Genomic DNA, 13,693 nt, shown 5'->3' with positions numbered 1-13,693 from the left:
CATCTTTACAAACTGGGTATAAATATAACTTGATGGGAAAACTCCCCCATAATTTTTTGGATAAATTGCTCTAGTTCTTTTTGTGAGGATATTACTTAACTTTTAAAATCTATATAAATTAATATCATTAGTACTTTTTTTTTTTGCTTTATGAATTAAAAGCTGTACTTCATAAGTGCAATCTGACAACGTTTTCTTTCTCAATTTATGTAATAAAGGTATGAATTATTCTTTAAGAACTTGGGGGGGAAAAAAATCACACACCTTTAAGGCCAAATTGGACAAATTTCTGAATTTGTTTCTTTGGAAGGGGAGAAGGTAGATCCTTTCCAACTAATTCATTTCCTTTTCTCTGTGATTGTTCTGATTGCTCTGTTCATTTCTACTTTTAAATTTAGTGTGATTTTCCTTTTTAAAAATCAAATTGGCTGTTAATTTGCTCTTTTTTTTTTTTTAAACAGCTTTTAGCTTTATGAATTCTAGTCTTTTTTTCCAATTCAGTCACTTTTTAAATTTTCAGGATTTCCTTTTTACTTATGTTGGACTTACTTGGTTTTTTAATTCCATTTTATTTGCATATAAGTTTATTAATTCTCAAATTTTACTTTGTAGATAATTTTTCCTCTATATATTAAGATACAGCCTAATAATTGAAAAGCATATTCCAAAACCAATTGTTCATTACACAGTTTTCTAATGAGTTAGTGGACCTTAAGAAATATTCTAAGTGAAAACAAAACAAACAAAATAATTCTGAGTGATTCCAATAAAATGACTCAATAATAAAGATATTCATTCTACTGTTAGGCATTTACTACAACTAAGTCAATGATAACAACTAAAAGCCCTACATACAGCAAAATATTTGGAGCAGCCCATTTTGCAATGGCACACATCTGGAAACAAAGTCAACACCCCCTTCCCTGGGAAATGGCTGAATAAGTTGTGGCACATGAATGTAGTGCTGAAAGAAATGATAAGTATGAATATTAAAGAGAGGCATGGGAGGACTCACCTGAACAGAGGCAAAACTGAGACAAAATGAAGTATGCAGAAGCAAAAGAGAAAGAATGTACGTAGTGATTACAGTAATGTATGCAAATGGAGAGGACAATATCAGAACCTGAAACTGAATGCTGACCAAACCAGGCCCTAAAAAGAGATAAGAAAATGTACCTTCTTCCTCTCCCATTTAAAGGTGAGGGGTGTGGGTTTGAAACATCATGGATAATGTCAGACTCTTGACATTTCCCCTTTCCATCCCTCATTATATAGAGTGGCTGAAAGGGAAAAAGGATTCAGATATTATGGGAAAAATAGAAGATGTAAAGGCAAAAAGAAATAAACTAAAAAACTATTTTCTTTTTTCTTTCTTTTTTTTTTTTCCCCTGAGGCTGGAGTTAAGTGACTTGCCCAGGGTCACACAGCTAGGAAGTGTTAAGTGTCTGAGACCAGATTTGAACTCAGGTCCTCCTGAATTCAAGGCTGGTGCTCTATCCACTGTGCCACCTAGCTGCCCCTAAAAATCTATTTAAAAAATATTTTTAGGGGGAGGATTCAGGGAAGATGGTGGAGAAGATTGGTAAATTTTAAGCTCTCCAGATTTCCCCCACAAATAGAACAAATCTGCACCTTAGGGCAAATACAGACTGTTGAAACATCAAGAAGATGGGGCAGAACTTGGTTCCTTTGGCTACAACCCAAGAAGATCAAAAGACGGACTTGGGTGGGTGAATAAACCCACCTCTGAGCTAGCTGGGTATGTTTGAAGCTTTAGCAGGAACCACAACAACTTTCATCTCCCTGACTACTTCTAGAATCTGGGTCTGAGACAGAGAAGATGGAGGGAAAATCACCAAGCCCAGCTGTACTACAGAGGTGGCCTTAAGCGAAAACAAACCAGCATGTCCATGGCACGTGCAGAGGCAGTAGGACAGGAATGCTGATAGAACATGAAGGGAAAGTAGAAATAGAAAAAAATCCACCAATCATCAGAAAAAGATTCTTTGTGGAAAACACATAGAAATATTATTGCCAACTATACCCAGAGAAGGAACACTGGGAAGCGAATGTAAATTGTTAGCACTACTGTCTATCTACCCAGGTTACTTATACCTTCGGAAGCTAATAATTAATGTGCAACAAGAAAATGGTATTTACACATATATATTGTATCTAGGTTATATTGTAACACCTGTAAAATGTATGGGATTACCTGCCATCGGGGGGAAGGAGTGGAGGGAGGGAGGGGATAATTTGGAAAAATGAATAAAAATAAATAAATAAAAAGAAATATTATTGCCAAATTTTGAAACCCCCCAGATCAAAGAGAAAATTTTGCAAAAAACAAGGAAGAAAATTCAAATATAATCTGAATATATATTTAGATATATAGCTATAATTAGAATGGTACAAGACTTATCAGCAGCTACAATAAGAGACCACAGGTCCCGGAATCGTATCTACAGACAATCAAAAAAACTACCTGTGGTCAAAAATAATATATCCAGTAAAATTATCTATATAATTGAACAAGAAAAAATGAATACTCAACGAACTTGCAGATTTTCAGGACTTTCTAGCAACCAAACCAGAACTTAAATAGAAAATTTAATATATGAGCCATTATCAAAGATTAATGACAAGGAACTCAACACAAATCATTAATGTTTTTTATAAATGGGAAATGTATAGCATTTGTTTAAGATTGTCATCAACAATAGGACAGCTCAAAAGAAAGATTGGGACAGAATTAAGGCAAAAATAGTAATTATACAAATGAGGTGCAAAGGAAGAATAGAGACCTAAGGGGGGGAGGGGAAGGGGGAGAGGGCTTGTACTTCTGAAAACCTACTCATATTGGGAAAGGGTGAAATAGGCAACACTACATATATTATATATGTATACACACATATAAAAGGTATAGCACCCCTAAAATCTATAAAGAAATAAGGGGAGAGAAATGGGCAGATGAGAAAGAATTCAAGGGAGGGATCCATGAGTGGAGGGAGGTTAAATAATAGCAAGGCAAATTAGGAGCCGAATTAAAGCAAAGAATCAGAAGGGATAGGAAAGATGTGTGTGTGTGTGTGTGTGTGTGTGTGTGTGTGTGTGTGTGTGTGTGTGTATATACATAGCTATATTTGTAACATATATATATCCTTTCTTAACTACGAACCTGCTTGGGGGTAGAAAGAATAAAATAAAAAAGGTGAGCAGCAAAGGACATAACAATTTACAAGGAAGTAAAGAAAAGATGGATACTCATTATAATTTCTTATATATATACTTTCTTGATTTGGTAATTTGTTGCTATATATTTTAAATCTTTCCTGATGTTCTGCTGGACACAAGACAATGTTCTTTTTTGTTTTGTTTCATTTTGTTTTGTATTTTTTTTCTTATTGTTTTATAAAATAAAGCAAATTTAAAAAAATTTTTTAATCTAATGCAGTGACTATTAAAATACAGGAGTTGATTATTCAGTTAAAACAGATGTCAGTCCTTTCACTGAAAGTCTTTAAGCTTAATCATTACATGTTAGATGTATTGGAAAAAAGATTCTACTGCATTCAATATATATGGTTTGCACTAGATGGCTCCTGAGGATCCTTCCAAGCTCTGAAATTCCAGATGATCTCTCTCTGATGAATTTTGAGCTGGTCTGTTATGAAACTACACCAAGACCTGTGACTGTTTTTGTCAATTACAACTTTTTATGACATCTGTACTAAATTTGCTTCAAACACAAGTTTGAGTGACTTGTCTTGCAGTTAACGCAGCTACTATCAGAGGTGAGTGCTGAACTTTTTAGTTTTCTTGCCTCTGTGCCCAGAAACTCTATTTTCTCTTTGCTTATGCAGACTCTAAACTGCTATTCAGGTAGAAATTGACAAATAAAATTTTTGTGTTTTTTTTTTAAACTGTGATTTAAAGCAGGGGTGGGGAACCTTTTTTCTGCCAAAGGCCCTATGGATATCTATAACATTTGCAGGTGATACAAAATTATAAATTTAAAAGAGAACTCAAGCAGTGAGAGGTTTTCTACCTAGTTTTCAGCTCACCATCACCTCTGGTTGCCTTAGCAAATGATTTCAGATGTTCTACATCCCAGATTTAAAGCGTTCTAACTTTTATAGATAATTTTCTCGAATCACCTATAAAATTGTAAACTTACCGCCACATCCTACTTTTTGATACCTCTAATTGTTGAGAAAAGTTTCCTTTCTTTGAGCCTAAATGCCTCTTACTTCTCCTTCTGCCTCATAAGATCAAAATGAACAAGTCTAATCTATTAGTCTCCCACATTGGCAGTGGCTCAAAAATTTGAAAACATTATCAAGCCTTCCCAGTTGTCTTTTTCCCAAACTATGTCCAGTTCTTTCAACCAATCCAAATATAGCACAGGAGTCAAGGCTCTTCATCAGCATCCTAAACACTTTCCAGGTTATCAATGTCCTTCCCTAAAATTCTAGATGTAGTCTGACCAAAGCATTGAGGAATTCACTTATTCCTGAATACTCTTCTCTCTCTTCCTGTAGTCCAAACAGCAATGGCTTTTTTAGCTACTACATTATCCAAATATTTATAATTTTCTACTGATCTGTCAGCTAAGCAACTGTCAAAAAAGAAAAAAAACAAAACTAGAATGGCATGATCTGGCTCTGATGAAGCCAGTTAGAAGTCACAATAGACAGAGCACTGGCCTTGAAGCCAGGGGGACCTGAGTACAATTCCAGCCTGAGACACCTAATACTTACTTTAGCTATGTGACAATAGGCAAGTCCCTTAACCCCAAACCCCTCACTAAAAATAAAGGAGGAAAGAAAAATAGAATGACATTGACTATCTCTTTTATGACTCATTAAAAATTTTGTCAAGGAACTAAAAGTCAAAGAGGCAAAGTCAAGACCAAAAATTTTTAATATGCAGATTCAATGGTCCTTTCTACTTTATTTTTTTAAATCAAGACTACATTGTTCTTCTCCAATCTAGTGATATATCTTTACCATTCTCTATGATCCTTCAGATACACTGACAGTGGCCTATCAATCAATTCTACCAATTTTTTAAGCACCTGGGGGTGATTTATGTAGTGCAAATGAGCTGTATCATTCAGGGTCACTGGTAGGTTACTTTAACTATCTCCTTACTTATCTTGGCTATCAATTCCCTGTTAAGCATTTTGGTTCTGCCATTTCTAGTACAAAGGTCATTTTCCTTGGCAAACAAAAACAAAATAAAAATTAAGCAGGTCTACCTTCTTTCGTGTCAATTATCAGTGTCCCATCCATCCCAGGCAGCAGTCCTCTCTTTGATCCTTCCTTTTCCCCCAATATAGCTAAAAAAACAAACAACATTTTTGGTGTCCTTAGTTTTCCCCAAAAGCCTCAATTCTATTCCTGACATCATTACAGTGGCTAGGAATAATTTAAACCTAAATTCAAAATCAGAATTTGGACACTTATAGCTGTATGGCCCTGATTCAAATCTATTTGATTTCAGTTTCCTTATCTATAAAATGGGGATAATAACATCTACCTCTCCCAGGGGAAGTGTGAGGATTAAATGAAGTAATATCTGCTAAGTACTTTACACAGTTTGACTTAGTAAGTGGAATTTAAATATTAGCTATTTTTATTTTCATTCCTATAATACTATTATCTATCTATTCTTTGTTCATGCTTCTATCTTTTGTCCATATTATTTAGAAATCTAAGCTGTTTGGTATCATTCACATCAATTACTCCATAAAACTCCTATTTTTATTTCTAGCTGGAATAAATGCTTTTGTTTTCAGAATTCCTAGACTAATTTTCCATGTCTTTATTAATAATAGCAATAAGCTATTGTATTTATTCAACTTCTGACAGAAAGTATTACCTACTAATGCCTGAATAATTGAAATATACCATCCTTGTTTGTGACATTGCCCAAACTTCTATTTTCCCTTCCTGTCAAGGGAGTCTGTAATATACTCTGATGACAAAATTGCTTCTGTATGTATTCACTCAAATGCACTTCCCCATATTTTCCCCTTCTGGTTTTTAGTTTCCAATTAGATTCCAGTCATTGTTCCTCTTAACAACAGGTTTTCTCAATGGTACCGATTAAGTCAAAATTTGCCTCTCTGTACTGCTGAATCCTCTTGATTATGCATTTATGAATACATATTTGAGGCTTTTCTGTCCTGTGACTTCTAGATTTCTTGCTAGTCTTCTTTCATACAGACTGGTGGAAACACATTTTTTCTCATCTTAAAACTCTTGTGACTAGATTTATAAGAGATCAGGCAAACACAATCCTATTATCTATACTAAATGCCTACACTTCCTCACTTTCCATTTATTTCTTAACACCTTATAATTAGGCTTTCAACTTCACCATTAAACTGAAAATACTCTCTTCAAGGTTATCAACATTCTTTTTTTAAAAATTAATTGCTCAAACCAATGATCCTTCCATATCCTTTGAAACTGGAGACTACCTTTACTTTCTCATCCCTCCTTTCTTGGATAATGTTTTTTTTTCTTTTTGGCATCCATGACTCTTTTCTATTAGCCTGATTATTCCCTAACTAGACCATCATCCATCTCCCATCCTAAAATGATGAATATTCCCCATTTCAAGGTTCTGTCCTGGGATGTCTCTATTTCTTTACTTTGGCAATCTTTTCTACTTCCAGTGGTTCTAAATTTATTCTTCCATTAGAATTCTGGTCCCATATTGCTAACTCCTTGTTAGTTATCTATTCCTAGATGTCAATCTCAAGCTTACCATGACCAAAACAAATGATTTCTCCCCATAAACTTAACCTTCACCAAAAGATAAATCAATGAATAGTCGTTCATTATAATGCCCACTATGTGCTAGTTATTTTGCTAGATACCAGGGATACAAGTACAGAACTCTCTGCTCTTAAAAAGTTTACTTTCTATAAGGGAAACATCATGTTAATAACATATTCAAAGTTAAGTAAATACAGGATATTTACAAGGTATACATTTTGCAATCTTGCAAAAGTAAACTGTTTTTAGAATTTTCATTAATCATTTCTAGTACAAATTGGGGGTAAGGAAGAAATGTATATGTCCACAATTTCTCCCCTGAAAGTAGCAGTGAGTTTTGAAGGAGGCTGGGAATTTTAAACAATAGAGATGAGAAAGGAGAGACTATAGAAATGAGGATTCAAAATGAGGATCCAAAATCAAAGAGATAGGAGATAACATTGTTCCTGAAGGGGAAAAGCAAAATGGGTCATTTTGGCTAGACTGTAATGTGCCTGATCTATTTTTGTTGTGATGGTGGTGGTGTTATTTCAGTCATGCCCAACTCTGTGTGTAATACTGATTTGCCATTCCCTTTTCCAGCTCATTTTACAAATGAGGAAACCAAAGATAGCAGGGGTAAAGTGACTTGCCCAGGATCACATAATATGTGTCTGAAACCAGATTTGAACTTGGGAGAAATCTTCCTGACTGTAGGCCTGGTGCTCTATCAACCTGTGTAATCAGCCTAGAAAAGACTAGATGTAAGAAGACTAAAAGGCGCTTTAAATATCAAAGGAATTTATAGTTTATCATAAAGACAATGTAGTTAGCTGAAATCTTTTGAGCAGAGGAATAACACTGTGATGATGAAAGCCTGGTGGTTGTGGCCAGAGAGAAGTGGGAGAGATGTTGGAGAGGTGGGATCGGCAAAACTTAAAGACTAAGATAATGGAATGAGAGAAGAGTGAAAAGTTGAGGATAATACCTTGGTGACTAGAGGATTGATTATACCCAGAACAAAAATAAGAAAGCTGTGAGGGGTGGGTGTGACTGGGAAAAATAAGGAATTCTATTTTAGATCCCTTGGTTTAGATTTAGAAGTCATTTGCATAGAGATGACAGTTAAGTATTTTTATCTCCTTTATCTCCTTTCTTAAAATACTTGTTAACAGGTCTTCGGGAGACAGTGCTGTTGTAGTTCAATCACGTCCAACTTTTTAAGACCCCATTTGGGATTGTCTTGGCAGAGATACCCGAGTGGTTTGCCATTTCCACCTCCTGTTCACTTTTACAGATGAGATCCAATGTCACAAAAACTCATAGTAGAGAGAGTAGTGAGCCATAATGCAATCTGTTTAGAAGTGAGTAGAAGGTGAAAAAGTAGAGGGTTAGCTTTTTATATATGTTTGTGAAAGGGACAAAAAATACAGGGTAAATAATTTGAATGATTGGATCAAGAGATGGTTTTTTAAAGGGGCAAAATCTGGGCATGACTAAAGGCAGGGGAAAAGGATCAATAAAAAATGAGTCAAAATGAGGGGAGATATTTGAAGAGGAAAGCTCTTAGAAGAGAGAGGATAAGATGCAATTAAAAGCAAAAATGTTTGGGAGTAGAGGGTGCTGGTAATGAGAATATGCTCATCTTCTTAAGTCAGAAGCAAATGAGAAATTTATGGAATGATGATGAACTTATACAACATGTAAAACTAGGGATGAAAGGAAACTCATGAAAGATGTCAGTTTTTTCAGTGACATGTAAGGCAAAGGCCTTTTACTGAGAGGGAAGGGGGAAGTGATGAGGTACTTCTAATAGACTTTCCAGTTTTCATATTAAAAAGCACCATCCTCCCAATCACACATATTTATAATTTCCAAGCCATGCTTGCCTTTTCCTATCCAGCCCATATTTTATCAATTGCTGAGTCTTGTTTGGTTCATCAACTTTCAAATCTCCTATCCCATTCACCTCTCACCTAAAAAAATTGGTCACCCTGCTTTCATAGTCTCTCCCTTCTATCCATCCTCTACATCTGCCAAAATAATCTTTCCAAAGATTTGACCATGTCACTCCTCTGCTTAAAAATCTTCAATGATTCTATGATATAAACGTCTTAGTCTGACATTTAAAGCATTCCTTTTCTAAGTCATTTATCTATGTTTCTGTTGGTGTTGCTTTTGTTTTGAAAAAAAAAAATCACTTTAGTGGGGGCCAACTTTTCATGATCTCATGTGGGGTTTCCTTAGCAAAGATACTGGTATGATTTACCAATCCCTTCTCCAACTTATTTTACAGATGAGGAAACTGAGATAAGCAGGATTAAGTGACTTGTCTAGGGTCAAACAGCAAATGACCTGAAGTTACATTCGATCTCAGGTCTTCTAGCCTCATATTTACATGCATGAATGTGTGATATCCTTATAGAAGAACTCAAACTCCTTGTAGTCAGGTATTATTTTTCATTTTGGTCTTTGAATCCACTTAGCACAGTACCTTACACAGAGCAGGAAATTTAGTAAAATATAAGGATGCAGGAAACTAAATGATTATCCTACAAAAAGAAAACTCAGTGATCCTCATGGAACATTGAGAACTTCCAGAAAAGGAGCTGATTTGCAGCTTCATTGGCCCTTCTTTCATCAAAAGGAAGACTGAATCACTGCAATTTTTATTTTTAGTACAATAAAATCTAAAACAAAATGGAAAAATTCTTGTGCGCATGAGGATATGGAGTTCCTTAGATACATAGTGCTACAAAGAAATTTTCACAGGCACTTCACACATGAGTACCACAAAACATATTATGAAGACAATACGCCCTCACCAAAAAGAATTCCTGAAAATTTGACTTTTTAATAAATATTTAGGAAAAAAATGCTTTTGATTCATTAATTTTATCAAACCATTCCCCTCTCCCAAATGTAGATCAACTGTTTGGAACGGAAAATAAAAAATTCAGAAAGACAAAACATGTATTTTAAGAAAGGAGATAAAAGTGCTTAATGTGGTAGACTTATCATACATACCTTTAACATCGGGATCATCAATGTGGGGCTCTAGATTTTCTATCATTTCTTCAAGTTCTTTTCGTGTAGCCATACTAATATTTGGAGAATCTGGTATAGTAATTTCTGGTCCTCCTTCTGGATTCTCTGGATTGAATGTTTTCTCAGTAATTTGTTCAAGCTCAAGTTCAAGATCTAGATCTATTTCAGGTAAAGGAGTCCTCCAGAAATGGAAGGAGTTGAATAATTCTTGGTCTAGGAGAGATGGTTCTGGAGAACTTATGTCCATTTCTGGTAGCAATGTTGTATTTAAATTGGGAGAACCTTGCTCAAGTTCATCTACTGCTTCCTGAAGAATACTATGAAGAGATACTGAAGACAAAGTAGAATGTAAAGACCTATCCAGGTGAATATGAGATTCACTCAAGGATTTCCTACAAGTTTGAGTATGATCTTCCAGGTTATTTTCAAGTCTTAAATTGGATTTACAAAGACAGACATCCAAAGGAATATCCTCTGTCCTGAACTGTACATTCTCTGAGAAATTGTCTCCATCCCTGATTGTTTCACTGCAGTAAACATAAAAACAAAAGGAAACATTATTTTCTCATGAAAAATACTAGAACCAATGAATTATAAAAATTGGGTAAATGGTATATTTTGCCTTGCCATCCAGAATGATTCAGGGTCATTTTTGATAATACTTTGCTCAAAGGTCATGAATGAAAGTTGATAATTATTAATAAGTATTATAATAAAAAAAACTTTATGGCAGTGTATCTCTCTGGGTTTCAAAATATTCTCACTTAGGATATTATCTTTTTAGCTGGAAGGGACCCTTAGAGAATATTTAGTCAAAAGCCTCTATTTTTACCAACAAGGTCAAAAGAGGTTTGAATTTTAAACCAGAATATCTGCTTTCAAATTCAGTACTCTTTGCAATATATGACTTCTCCATGTTATCTCATACAATAATCCTAGAAAAACTGTGAAATTAGTGCATCAAGTAGCAGTACCATATTTTTTACACACACACACACACACACACACACACACACACACACACACACACACACACACACACATTTTAAAACTGAGGCTCAGAGAAGGTTAAAGTTTGTTCAAAGTTAATAGATGAAAGTAGTGGTGAAATGACTCAAAATCCATTACTGTCTCTACTACTTAAATGTATTTTCTATAATATACTAGAATGCTAGGTGGTATAATAGACAAAGGAAGAATAGGACTTGCAGTAAGGAGGACTTGAATTTGAATACAACTTCAATCGCTAACTAGCTGTGCATGACAAGCATCCTCCTCCCTAGGTCCCAAGAGTAAAGGCACCTACATTACTGGGTTATTGTGAGATCAATTAAGATAATATATATACACAAAGGGCTTTGCAAATCTTGCTGAGGCAATTGGGGTTAAGTGACTTGCCCAGGGTCACACAGCTAGGAAGTGTTAAGTGTCTGAGACCACATTTGAACTCAAGTCCTCCTGCCCCCACTTTGCAAATCTTAAACCATTATATAACTACTAGTTATTATTACTATAATCATTGCATTATACAATGTCTACAATTTTTTAAAATTATACAAATAAAAATGAAAAGACCACTAAAGTTGAATTCAAAGTAATAGGAAAATTAAGGTCCTAGAGAAGAAGAGCTAATGAAATAGATTACCTCACAAATGGCAGGAGGTGAAAAACTACTAGAGTAGATTATAAAATATGGTTCCCCCATACTTTTGCTTCATTACTTTTGTCCCTATAGAGAATGGGAAATGACTGAACAAAAGACATCAATGAAACTTTTTTTTAAAACACATTAAAAAATGGAAGATATCATTTGTTTTCAACTTGGTTTTAGTCATAATTCCTTCTGGCAGCTATTTCACAATTGATGAATCTTTGACTCCCAGGAAAGAAGCTTTAGAATTCTCTTGCTTAGAAAACAATGCTTAGAAATGGTAGGCCTACTGAATAAGATAAAATAGGGAACAGGAAGAGTAGTAAAGAAATTAAAGGAAGAATCAAAGTAAAATCATAAGAAAGCAAAATTATAAAACCAAACCCTACAGAAAATATATCTTAGCTACTTGACAAAAAGTACTAGGCACTAAGATTACTCAAAGCATCATAGTTTACTACAGAACATACTGAATCCTCTAAATACACAAATTCCATCACGTGGATTTTAATGAATAAAAAGATTTCTTATGTGCATCTAACATGCATTAAATGCAGTTGACATATTTCTAAACAGCTATCTGCTGTACTATAATGTTAACTGAAAATAAAAATTAAATTCAAGTGTGTTTTAAAGATCTGGTTAAACAAGCATGCTATTTAAATTCACACTACTTAGGCAAAGTGCAAATATGCACTTAACTTTGTGCTCAATGAAATATAATTAAATTACAAGAAAATAGGATTTAGATTTTTTTCAGGAGCTCAGAGAGCCAAACATTTACAGGTGGAAAAAGTGGGCCTAGGAAGACTAAATGAAAATATAGGGTGGAGGGGATGGAAAAATATTTATTAAATAGTTACAAGGTGACAGACACTATGCAAGTGTTTTAAATATTGTTGTTGAAGTGTACAATGATCTCCTAGTTCTCCTCATTTCACTCAGCATCAGTTGATGTAAGTCTCTTCAAGCCTCTCTATATTCATTCTGCTGGTCATTTCTTACAGAACAATAATATTCCATAACATTCATATACCATAATTTACCCAACCATTCTCCAATTGAAGGGCTTCCATTCATTTTTCCAATTTCTAGCTACTGCAAAAAAAGGGCTGCCACAAACATTTTGGCACAGACAGGTCCCTTTCCCTTCTTTAGTATTTTCTTGGGATATAAGTCCAGTAGTAGCACTGCTGGATCAAAGGGTATGCAGAGTTTGATAACTTTTGGGGCATAATTCCAAATTGCTCTCCAGAATGGTTAGATTCTTTCACAACTCCACCAACAATGTATCAGTGTCCCAGTTTTCCCACATCCCCTCCAACATTCATCATTATTTTTTCCTGTCATCTTAGCCAATCTGACAGGTGTGTAGTGGTATCTCAGAGTTGTCTTAATTTGCATTTCTCTGCTCAATAGTGATTTGGAACACTCTTTCATATGAGTGGAACCTAACCTATTCCACTGATCAACTAGTCTATTTCTTAGCCAGTACCAGATGGTTTTGATGACTACTGCTTTATAATATAGTTTTAGGTCTGGTATAGCTAGAAGGGACACCTCTTTTTTCTGCTCCCAGTCTAGGGCCAACAAGTAGCAATCTGGGAGGCAAGTTCCAAAGGGGAAAGGCCCAAGCATCTTTGACTAGAGCAGATAAGCTAACCTAGCTGAAGCAGCTAGGCAACCCCAAAGAAAAGAAGCACATATTCCAAATCAGAGAAACCCCATCTCTTCATATCTCAAAGGAAATAGCATGGGATGCTAAATTCCAAAACCATGGGAAGAACAATGTTCCCCAGACAGAGCACAGTTTCTGTGGATGCTACAACCAGACTCAAAAAAGAAAGCTAACACCAAAGTCCTTGGCACTATCAAATGTTTCACTATCAGAAACTGCTAAGATTTTATCAGTGAAAGTAATACTAAAGAGGATGCAGGGGCAGCTAGGTGGCGCAGTGGATAGAGCACTAGCCCTGAATTCAGGAGGATCTGAGTTCAAATCTGGTCTCAGACACTTAACACTTCCTAGCTGTGTGACCCTGGGCAAGTCACTTAACCCCAGCCTCAGGGAAAAAAAAAAAAAAAAAAAAAAAGAGGATGTATTATTATAGCTTTACTGCTATAATCTAAGAACTACAGGATTTTTCATCTGACTTGTAAGCTGAAACTTTTTGTTGTCTCCTTAATTAGAATTTAAAGAAATCCTTGAGAGCAGAGACTGTCTTTC

The 13,693-nt window shown here is 35.1% G+C and overlaps 1 protein-coding gene across 11 annotated transcripts in view; it reads right to left on the bottom strand.

The window, feature by feature from the left end:
• PPP4R1 (protein phosphatase 4 regulatory subunit 1) overlaps positions 1-13,693 on the bottom strand; it is an 82,121-nt gene that overhangs the window by 27,741 nt on the left and 40,687 nt on the right. For 6 of the 11 annotated variants that reach the window (XR_012483443.1, XR_012483440.1, XR_012483444.1 and 3 more), the window contains 2 exons: positions 9,795-10,342; positions 5,261-5,341 (listed from right to left, as the gene is read on the bottom strand). Coding sequence is in view for 5 of the 11 variants with exons in the window: in XM_074274979.1 (XP_074131080.1) it covers positions 5,261-5,341; positions 9,795-10,342 (629 nt within the window). In the remaining 6 variants the exon portion in view is untranslated. The remainder of the gene's footprint in view (positions 1-5,260; positions 5,342-9,794; positions 10,343-13,693) is intronic. The other 5 variants (XR_012483446.1, XR_012483450.1, XR_012483447.1 and 2 more) reach the window with 1 other exon arrangement.

Source organism: Sminthopsis crassicaudata, chromosome 1, assembly GCF_048593235.1.
Source record: "Sminthopsis crassicaudata isolate SCR6 chromosome 1, ASM4859323v1, whole genome shotgun sequence".
Classification (NCBI taxonomy): domain Eukaryota; kingdom Metazoa; phylum Chordata; class Mammalia; order Dasyuromorphia; family Dasyuridae; genus Sminthopsis; species Sminthopsis crassicaudata.
This window is presented reverse-complemented; position numbering and strand designations above follow the sequence as displayed.